We start from the raw sequence: 11525 nt of genomic DNA on the forward strand, positions 1-11525 counted from the left end.
TCTATGGGAAGAAGGCCAGCTGGTGCACACTGGCCTTCAAATCCCCCAGATCTCTATTCTATCGAGCATCTGTGACGTGTGCTAGAAAAACAATCCCTGGAGACCACACCTCGAGGTGTTCTGGTTATAACAAGTTGTCCCCTATCTACAGGATCGGGAATAACAGATTTGTGGGGGTCCTACCGCTGGGACCCCCACCGATCACAAGAATGGGGGCCACGTGCCGTGTGGAGCCCCCCTGAAATGGACAGAGTGGCTGGTTGGAAAAGTGCGGCACCGCTTCATATATTTCTGTGGGAGCGCCAGAGATAGCCGAGCGCTGTACCCGTTCTCGTGATTGGTGGGTCCAGCGGTATCACTATCCTGTGGATAGGGGATAACTTATGCCCCCTATCGCTATTGTGTTGATGCCAGATACCAAAGGACCCCTTCAGAGGTCTCCTGGGGTCCATGCCTTGTTAGGTCAGAGCTTTTTTCTTTTTTTTTTTTTGCAGCATAAATAGAATCTACACAATATTTTGCAGTGTGTATAATATTGTAATCTAATACTTATCTGTGTGTATGTACATCAATAATATTCATGGTTTCTTATGGTATTTCTTCTTAGCAAGTGGAGGTAGAAGGACAACAATGTATGCTTGAAATTCTCGATACAGCTGGAACTGTAAGTCACTTGGCAGTCTGTGCCTTTTATTTCTCTAGTTCTTTTTTATAATTGAATCCGCTCAATAGTCTCACAATGATGCAGAACTGCTTTACCTTCGTTAGTTATGATTTTTTGCTCTCCTGGTTTTTGCTCTCTACATGTGATAGTTCACATTTGACATCATTTTAGTCTAGTTCATCTTTCTACAACTGTTTTGTATGTGCTGCAGGAACAACCCTGTTCACATATGTGCAGAACTTCAGTCACAGAAATTTCTATAGCAAGTTTGATGCATGTGAACTTGCCCTTAGCCACCATTGCCCGCTGCAGTCCAGAAATGTAAGCCGTAAGGGCTTGTTCACATCTGCGCTCACCTTTCCATTCTTCTGCTCTGTTATAGGACTGTTGTCTCCGCTACAAAATCAATCCCCTGAATGGAAATCTAATGGATCCCATTATATTTCCACGGGGTCCGTAGGCTCAGTTCGACTCAGTTATGTGACAAATCCGTCCTTTCCGTTTTTCTGCTCTTATAACGGAAAGGCGAGTGCAGATGTGAACTTAGCCTAACACGTAAGCTGCATAACTCCCAGTGGACTATATGAAGCTCAAGATGTTTTATGCTCTAGTAGTTATGGCCTTTTCACATGACATTATTTAGCATATTGCATATTTTTCATGATTTATTCATTCTGTTTTTTAATTATTTTAGGAACAATTCACAGCTATGAGAGACTTGTATATGAAGAACGGTCAGGGATTTGCACTAGTATACTCTATCACAGCACAATCTACGTTTAATGACCTACAAGACTTAAGGGAGCAGATTTTGCGAGTTAAAGACACAGAAGACGTAAGTCTGAAATAGCTTTAAATAAGTAATGTGCGTGTTATCCGAACTTTTATCCTCTGTCGGCCTTCACTGAGCACAATGTATTTAGCTGCGCTGGTTTAGATGCTGCTTTCACTTTATTTTTTCATATCTGTATTTTTATGGTTGTGGAAAAGAGAGCATGGGGGAGAGTTTATCCTAAGGCCTCATGCACACGACTGTATTTTCAGTCCACGTCCGATCCACTCTTTTTTTTTTGCCGGATTGCATGTGGACAAATTAATTTCTAATTTGGGGGGGTAAGGGGGTAGTTGGACAGAACACCGATGTCATCCATGTACTGTCCACATCTGTGCGGCCAGGTCACAAATTACAGGAACATGTCCTATGTTGTCTGGTATTTATACAATGGGGCCCAAACGGTCGGTATCTGCCTTTTGCTGACCGTATAATGGGTACAGCCGCGTGCCTAAGGTGTCCCACAGGACAGTTACATTTTCTAAGACCCCATTCACATGCAGAGGAGAAGACCACCTTTTGATTATAGGTGTGCTGTGTGCCCATTTATTTCTCACCGGTTTGTTTTTTCCCTTCCATTACAGGTTCCCATGATATTAGTTGGCAATAAATGTGATTTGGAAGATGAACGGGTAGTTGGCAAAGAGCAGGGACAAAATCTAGCCAGACAGTGGAATAACTGTGCCTTTTTAGAATCTTCTGCAAAGTCTAAAATCAACGTAAATGAGGTGAGTGACCCTTTAGTTTCTCCGTATAAATTCTAATATATTATTTAGTGTTTTCCAGTAAGCCAATAAAAGCACAGATTGGTCTTTTAAAGGGGTTTCTGGCACTTCTTAACTGATGACCTATCCTCCGAGTAGATAATCCGTATCTGATCGGTGGGGGCGTATGGCACTCAGGTCCCCCACAGGTCAGCTGTTTGTGAAGGCATTTGCGCGATACCAGGCACAGACACTTTATGCTTGATAAGCTGGCAGAAGGCTGTGGCGCTCACAGGAGCGCTGCTGCCTTCTCAGACAGCTGACGTCAGTACCTCCAAATTAAAATAGCCTGATGGCACGGGCGGAGGGTGATTTTCTTTATTAAAAAAAATAATATATATTTTTTTTAAATTGGAGTACTTGATTAATCGATAGAATACTCTATTACAAAAATAGTCGATAGCTGCAGCCCTAGTCGGATGACATTGCTAGTTTTGCCAGCAAGTATTTGAAGTCTATGGCATGACATATGGGCATGTTCATGCATTCAATTCCTCTCCTGTTCTAAAAGGACCACATATAGCACATAATGTCTGTAGTAACACATGTACCACGCTAGGGTTGTCATGATTTTGATACCATAAAAAAGTATTGCGATAAAGATTCCATTCAATACCACGTGAAAAAAGCTGCATGCATTCGGCATTTTATGGAACGTCCGGCCCATAATCTAACAGTTCTATCCTATTTTTTGGGGTGACAAGATGACTAAAAATGGTAAATCGCACGGTTAGTAACATAGTACATAAGGCCGAAAAAAGACATTTGTCCATCCAGATCGGCCTGTTATCCTGCAAGTTGATCCAGAGGAAGGCAAAAAAAAAAACCCTGTGAGGTAGAAGCCAATTTTCCCCACTTTAGGGGAATAAAGAATTCCTTCCCGACTCCAATCAGGCGATCAGAATAACTCCCTGGATCAATGACCCCTCTATAGTAGCTATAGCCTGTAATATTATTACACTCCAGAAATACATCCAGGCCCCTCTTGAATTCCTTTATTGTACTCACCATCACCACCTCCTCAGGCAGAAAGTTCCATAGTCTCACTGCTCTTACCATAAAGAATCCTTTTCTATGTTTGTGTACAAACCTCCTTTCCTCCAGACGCAGAGGATGTCCCCTCGTCACAGTCACAGTCCTGGGGATAAATAGATGATGGGAGAGATCTCTGTACTGACCCCTGATATATTTATACATAGTAATTAGATCTCCCCTCAGTCGTCTTTTTTTCTAAAGTGAATAACCCTAATTTTGATAATCTTTCAGGGTACTGTAGTTGCCCCATTCCAGTTATTACATTAGTTGCCCTCCTCTGAACCCTCTCTAGCTCTGCTATGTCTGCCTTGTTCACAGGAGCCCAGAACTGTACACAGTACTCCATGTGTGGTCTGACTAATGATTTGTAAAGTGGTAGGACTATGTTCTTATCATTGGCATCTATGCCCCTTTTGATGCAACCCATTATCTTGTTGGCCTTGGCAGCAGCTGCCTGACACTGGTTTTTGCAGCTTAGTTTGCTGTTTATTAAAATTTCTAGATCCTTTTCCATGTCAGTGTTACCGAGTGTTTTACCATTTAGTATGTATGGGTGACTTGCATTATTCCTTCCCATGTGCATAACTTTACATTTGCAGAGGAAATATTTTTTAATATTTTAATAGTTGACACTTTTTTTGGGTGTAGCGGTATGTAATATGTTTATTTTTTTTATTGTTTCTTAAATTTTATATGTAAAATTGGGAAAAGGGGTGATTTTAAACTTTTTGTATTTTTGGGGTATGTTTTTTTTTTTTTTTTTTTTTAAATACTTTTTATTTACTATCTATTTAACCCCCTTAGGGGCTAAAACCCTTGTCTTATTCACCCTAATAGAGCTCTATTAGGGTGAATAGGACCTCACACTCTCCCTGCTGCCCTGTGCATAGTACACACAGCAGCAGGGAGCTTACCATGGCAGCCAGAGCTTCAGTAGCGTCCTGGTCACCGATCGGAGCCTTGCGCTTACACTGCTGGTGTATACATTTTTTAACTTGTTTGTAGATAACTTCCAAATATTGCATGGCCTTTGTTTCATTGTTTTTAGGAGCACAAGTTCTTGTTGATGTATGCATATGTAATATAGACTAGCTTCGCACACCTCGATGTAGTATTCTTACATTGTTTTTAAGTGTAAACCTCTGCTTGGAGTTTTCTTTGCACATTGTGACAAACATGAGTTATTTTAAAAAAAATGCATCAGTTACATGAAGAGGTGGACATGGTTATCAACAGTCAAGACAGCTACAATCATCAGGTTGTGTGCTTTCAGGGGTTCACTTAGGCCTCTTTTACATGAACGCATAGCACCCGCACTGAATCCCGACCCATTAATTTCAATGGGTCTGTGTACATGAGTGTCTTTTGTCACGCATCAGTTCTGTGTTGCATGAAAAACTGGCCCTGGCTCCATAGAAGTGAATGGAGCTTATGTGAAAAATGCATTGTGTCTGCAAGCAGGTGCTGATGCAATACGTTTTTTCACTGATGGTTGCTAGGAGATGTTTGTAAACCTTCAGTTTTTTTTATCACGTGTGTGAAAAACGCATTGAACCCGCGCGGAAAAAACTGAATGCAATCGCAGACAAAACTGACTGAATTTGCTTGCAAAATGGTGCGAGTTTCACTGAACGCATCCGAAGCCAATCCGTATCGTTCGTGTGAAAGAGGCCTTACTTTTCAAGGACTCTAATCCCTGTATTATAGGTCTTTTTTTTACATTTCCAGCTGAAAACCAGATTTGCATAAAACTTTAGACATGTTATATGTCTTTTACCCACTAATATCAACTTTTATGCAATTTTAATAAAAAAATAAAAATTACAATTTGACACGGTGTCTTTGTATATAAATTGCAGAGTGACATTTTTTATATTTTGCCGTGTGTACACTTTCAGTAAATTTGTGGTGGGTTAGTATGATTTGTTTTATTTGTACATGTCAAAACTTCAAATATGTCCAGGCTACAAGAGTTGCAAAATGTTCAAACACCCCTGGCAGTGAAAGGGTTAAAAGTCTTGCCTCGGATTTTTATCTTGATGGGGTACGAAGGCATATAAGGGCTGTTGGGAATAAACATACATGTTCCCAGCTACAAATAGCTACGATTTCTTCTTTTGGACGGATTACGGTGTAGGCTGGCGCTTTTCATTTCTTCTTGGATTCATTGTAATGTTTGCTTCGGGGGAAAACTGACCTGCGGCTGCACTCGGCAAATAAACACTTGGGAGTTTCCATGGGTGGAAGCAAATCTGATTGCGGGAAAAGGTGAACCATTGTAGTTAGTTGTAGATTTGTGACTTTTTAACTTACCGTCGTTTTTTTTTTTGTCTTCGGTATTCCTTTTTCTTGTTTTACATTTAGGCTGTTCTATGCAACATCACAAAGAGTGGGTTCATATCGATACTAAACCTCTAAGGCCTCATGCACACGACTGTATGCAAAATATGGATAATAAAGAAATGCCTTTTTTTTTTGTCTGCAAAATTCATAAAAATAGGACATGTTCTGTAACGGCTGCGTGGATGCAGACAAAACACTGACATCCTTGTGACCTCCAAATTTTTTGGCCCCCATAGAAACTGCAACGAATGCAGATTGGACCAAAAATACGATCTTGTGCATGAGGCCTATATATAATTTTTTTTTTTTTTTTGGTGTATTGTGATATTTGCTACTTTAAATTTCATAGGCAATGGAGGAGCTTCACATTGGCAATATATACTACAGTTTAGGGTAATTTTTTGCCCCTTAAAGGGGATATGTGTCTGATCGGCAGGGGCCCGACTAGTTGGACCCTGCTGATCAGACACACATCCCCTTCAAGGGGCAAAATATTACGAGAATGGGGACCCGATGTTCCCCTGTTTGAATAGCGTGGCACACATTCATCTGCACTGCTGTGCCATTCAGCTCTATGGGACTGTTCGAAACTAGCTGAGTAGCAGGGGGACCAGACAGCACCATCACGGGAGCACCAGGCCATTGGTAATTGGATTTTTTTTCTTCTTTTTTTTTTTTCCTGCAAAAAGGAGATTGGCACCAAAAAATTTCTAATCAAATGTTGTGTGAACCTACCTGTAAAGAAATTGCTGTTTTTTGTGTATTATATGCTTGGAGTTCCTGATTGTGTAGTCCTCATTGATTCTTCATCGCAATATCTTCTTTGGTTTCAGATCTTTTATGACTTGGTCAGACAGATAAATAGGAAAACACCAGTGGAAAAGAAGAAACCTAAAAAGAAATCAACTTGTCTGCTGCTTTAGACATGTGGCAAGCAGCAGGTCTGAGCCAGGTGAGCTGTAGAATGGGTGTTAAAGAACTTTCCATTTATGAAACTGCCAAAACTAACTGCTGCCTCCAGAGTATTCCCTTTTCCCTGCCACACTTGTACTTGGGGAGTACTATCTCTCCTTGCAGAGAGCACCTTAATCGGCATGAGGAGACTTATAGGCCATGCACGCTCCTCTGGAATTCTGGGAAGAAAGGGATGAGCTCCTAACAAGCTCTGCCTCTAATACTACGAGATGTAAGGCAGCTATCCTATAAGTCAATATTCCACACTTTAACTTGAGACATGACTTGGATAATAAGCCAGCATCTCATCTGCAGACAGGTGCTTCAGGGTGATTGTTCCTCATCAGTGCAGAACATTGATGGGATAGCTGGTGGCATCAGAGGCAGAGCTTGTTACGAGCTTCTTTGTATCCCTTCTTCCCACCTTTGTACACTGACACTGCTCTTAAAGGGGTTTTCCTGGTGTTTAACATTGACGACATCAATATATGATCATTTGGCTCTGACTTCTGGAGCCCCCACCTATCAGCTGTTTGAAGAGACACTGCGTTGGACGTCACATGTCCTAGGCGCAGAGCAGTCCCATTCCAGTGAATGGGAATGAGCTGCAATACCAAGTACAAGCACTATACAATGCAAATAGCTAATCGGTAGAGGTGTCAGACCCCCACCTACCAGATTGACTACCTGTCCTGAGGATGGGTCATCAATATATAAACACCTGGAAAACCCCTTTATTTCTATGACTTGAGAATTCGCTATAGTGTTAAATCTGAATTCACCATGCTGTAGAACAGGACTTGAGTGGACTGATATATATTTTTTGGGTAAAAGATTCAGTAAAACCTGTAATGTATACTTTTAGATCTCTGCTTTTTCTCCTCCTGCGAAGACTTATCAGTAGAGGCAGGAGGTGTTATCAGTGATTGCTTGCATTGTGTGTATAGTGAGGTAACCTCCTCACTGTACTGATCTTCACAGGAGGTGAAAAAAGCGAAGCTATATAAATGTATAAATTACAGGTTTAAAAAAAATAAAAAATAAATTCCCCAAAAATGTATCAATCTGCTTAGCTCCTCCTGCTCTAACATGTTGCTTTCAGATTGCATTGCATTTTGTGGTGACAGCTCCTCTTTAAAGGGAGTCTGTCACTTAGTTTTCACTCATCTATCACTAATGGTTAGCAGAACGTTGCACAAGCATGCTAGACATACCTTTATGTGATTTAATTTATGATTAGCGAATTTCCAGCAAAAAAGCACTTTTAATCCTCTGTAAAACTGCTCGCAAGTGTCCAGCGGGGCAGGCTTTGCTTTTAAAAGTGCCACCCTTTCCTGCTCTATGCTCCTTCTGCCCGTCCTCATTGAAGTCACAATAATGCACCCCTTCCCTGCTGTGTGCTCCTCACATATGCTTCAGCAGGCTTTCTACTCCTCTCCCCACAAAGCAAAGCACAGGGCGATTCATCAGCAAATCTCACGGAAGTAGGCGAAGAGGGGAGGAGCGCTGGGCACTTGGGAGCCGTTTTACAGAGGATTAAAAGTGCTTTTTGTATCAAATATCTAGTAAGACAAATGACATAAAGGTATGTCTAGCATGCTTGTGCAACATTCTGCTGGCCATTAGTGGTGGTTTCCTGTTTCAAGATATTGATGACCAATTCTTAGGATCGTTATCAATATGAGATCAGTGGGAGGCCAACACCCGGGACCCCCACCGATCAGCTGTTTACAGCAGCCACTAACTCTGGAGGCACTGTTTTTGGAGCTGAGATGCAGTAAGCTGGTACAGCCACTAGATGGTGGATGAAACCTTCTGCTTCCAGCTCCATTCAGTGTTTTGTCCAGCTACCAAAAGCAACTGATCGGTGGGGGTGATCATGAGGATAGGTGATCAATATCTAGAAACTGGGAAACCCCTTTAAAGGGAACCTGTCATCAACTTTATGCTGACCTCACTGAGGGCAGCATAAATTAGTAACAGAAATGCTGATGTCAGCGGTGTGTCACTCATGAGCTAATAGTAAGTGGTTGCTGAGAACCAGCATCATAATCATTGTAGCCCAGGCCTTGAAAAGAGTCAAATCTACCTGAGAAGAGTCCTGGTTATTCCTAATCTCCTGCTCTCGTCGTCCATCTGCTGATGATTGTCAGTTCTCTCCTAGAGACAAAGGGAGAAAACTAGTAGAAGACAGTCAGTCATCAGCAGGTAGAGCAGGAATTCCTGAATAACCAGGACTCTTCTCAGGTGGCCGGGACTCTTTTCCAGGCCCAGTCTGCAATGATTGTGATGTTGGTTCTCGGCAACCATTCACTTTTTATAGCTGAAATCAGCTCACCTGTCTCTACTTTATGCTGCCGTTAGTATAGACAGCATAAAGGTGATGACAGGTTCCCTTTAAACTAGGTTTGCTCATGAAATAGCCGTCAACTGAACTGAGATTCAACATACCTGCGCCTTCTCTGACTCAACATCTGCCATCAAGGTGTAGTCAGGAGGACCCCATACAAATTACGTGGTCAGCTCACCCTGGTAGGTTCATAGAACATAAATCTGTTGTGTATTTCCACATTTTTCATTGTGCTGATCATTTGGGTTCTCTGGAGTGGCCTATGGATAGGCCATCAAAACAGTGTTTGAGATTTCAAATGCCTTTTATGTAACCGTTTTTGTGAAGTGAAGATGCCGGGAGGTTGTGCACCTTGACCACATGGGGCAATGTGCTGCCATCAAACGATTGTAATGTCTACATAAAAGACGCAATCAACCAACATACAAGCATTTGCTGGTTTGTTGGGTGATCAGCAGATGTTTTACATGGGCAATGATCAGGAACAAACATTTTTGTTTCCCATCATCAGACCATGTACTAGGACCTTAGGCTATGCTGACAGTCCGTTTGCAGTGTATTTTCAACATATATCTAGGGAAAACCTTTACTACATATACTAAACATCAGTACAGTCCTATAGACCCAAGAGATGCTAAGAGTGTCCATTTGGCGACTGCTGGGCCTGTAGGTCAGGTTTTTTTTTTTTTTTTTTTTCATTTTACTGTAAAAAGGCTCCTGCACACATCCATACTGGCTCAGTGACCATATTGCGGACTGTAAACCATGCCACTGTAATGAAATACACTGGTATGTTGCACATAGCCTCCTATGATATAAAAAAAATAAAATCATATACTGTGCAGTACAGAGTAATATTCTCCTGTATAAGAGAGCGCAGCAGACTATTCTTTCTTAGGGCTTATGCACACGAGTGTAAGGTCTCAGTGCATGGACCATAGCTGTCCGCATTATATGGGCACCGGCTGTGTACACTCCGTTTGCAGATGCGAACTCATAGACTTGAATAGGTCCACAATCCGCAAGATATGACTGAAGATAGGACTTCACCTATCTTTTGCGGAGCGGAGTCACGGAACTGAAGCCCATGGAAGCACTACGAAGCTCTGCCGTGGGTTTTCGGGTCCCTGCCTCTGCGCCACAAAAAGATAGAACATGTTCTATGTTTGGCTGTAACTTGCGGATCGCGATCCCATTCATCAATCAATGGCTCCGCAAATGATGTGGTCACAGCTGGTGCCCGTATATTGCGGTCCGTAGCACGGGCACTGAGACCTTACACTCGTGTGCATGAGTCCTAAGAAAGAGGAGTCTGCTGCGCTTTCTTATACAGAAGAATACTACTCTGTACTGCACAGTATATGATATTTTTTTATATGATAGGAGCCTAAGTGCAACATACCAGTGTATTTCATTAGTGACAGATGTTGAAGTCTTTTGTCAGGAGATTTTCCCAACATACACGGTCTATCTCCACCAGAAGCCTCCAACGTGATGTGAGCAGAACAAGACTATGGCCGTATGTGTATGCAATAAAATATGAAAAAGCTGTGAGGTGGAGTTTGTAATTCAAACCGTAGCTGTTAAGCGATTGTAAAATTTACCTTTTTTTTTTCCTCCTCTCTCCCGTTGTAGACTATAGGAATGAAGAACTGTTGCCTGGTTGGAAAGTGCCAGCATTCCAAAATGTAAAAAAGAGATATCCAATCCTAAGTTAACATATCTGAAGAGGCTCCTTCTGTTTTATATACTGTATTACGTGAAGACTTTAGATCTCCAATACTGTTTGCACAAGGTTCCCTGGCAATGATTTAGCTGTTTCTGTCTGAACATACGACACTTGTTGTGTCACCTTTTGCAATAGCGGCACTCGCAGATGTGAAATAAACATACTTGACTCGATTCTGAATGATTATGAGAGCATGAATGCATTTCAGATGTTCAATGACTTCAATGATTTTTTCATATTGACTTCTCTTCCATCTCCCCTCCCTAGCCGTGCCTGTGTCAAGCACTAAAAATGTAGCCATTTATAGTTTTTCTTTATAAATATATACAGAGAGATATATATCCCCCCCGTAAAGAACTCAATGGGGCTAATACCTTTTTGGGTCACGATGACTTCATTTTATATTTAAAACGTCTGGGTTTATTATAACTTTCATCTTGCCATTATATTATAATTAAGAAACCATTTTGTGCATAATGCTTTTGGGGAGGGATGGTGGGGTCTTTTATAGAAAAACCGGGATACTGATTTCTATGGATTTCAAAGCTGAAATATATAATATACTAAAACAACTCTAATATTGCTTCTTGTGTTTTACTGTCACAAATTAAATTACAGCTTTTATGAATGATTAAATTTTAGTACATTTTCATTTTCTTGATTGCGTGTTTTTGTTCCTCCCTCCCATGATGCCATTTTGTTATTTTAGCCTAGGAGCATTTAGGACTACAGATACCTTTTTTTTTTTTTTTTTTTTTTAAGTAAATTTTTTTTTATTGTTCATGCAAAATATTAGTATTCATTAAAGTTCCTACTATTTTGCTTTTACAGAGTGTGTGTAAATCCTTCGCCTA

General features: G+C 41.2%; 1 protein-coding gene across 3 annotated transcripts in view; it reads left to right on the forward strand.

Moving 5' to 3' along the window:
• RAP1A (RAP1A, member of RAS oncogene family) overlaps nt 1–11323 on the forward strand; it is a 54782-nt gene extending 43459 nt beyond the window's left edge. For all 3 annotated transcript variants that reach the window (XM_040423868.1, XM_040423869.1, XM_040423870.1), the window contains exons 5-9: nt 608–664; nt 1359–1499; nt 2081–2224; nt 6472–6590; nt 10578–11323. In XM_040423868.1, coding sequence (XP_040279802.1) covers nt 608–664; nt 1359–1499; nt 2081–2224; nt 6472–6561 — 432 coding nt within the window. In that variant the 3' untranslated portion in view covers nt 6562–6590; nt 10578–11323. The remainder of the gene's footprint in view (nt 1–607; nt 665–1358; nt 1500–2080; nt 2225–6471; nt 6591–10577) is intronic.
• Nucleotides 11324–11525: the final 202 nt, after the last annotated feature.

This window comes from Bufo bufo, chromosome 3, assembly GCF_905171765.1.
Source record: "Bufo bufo chromosome 3, aBufBuf1.1, whole genome shotgun sequence".
In the NCBI taxonomy this organism is placed as follows: Eukaryota; Metazoa; Chordata; class Amphibia; order Anura; family Bufonidae; genus Bufo; species Bufo bufo.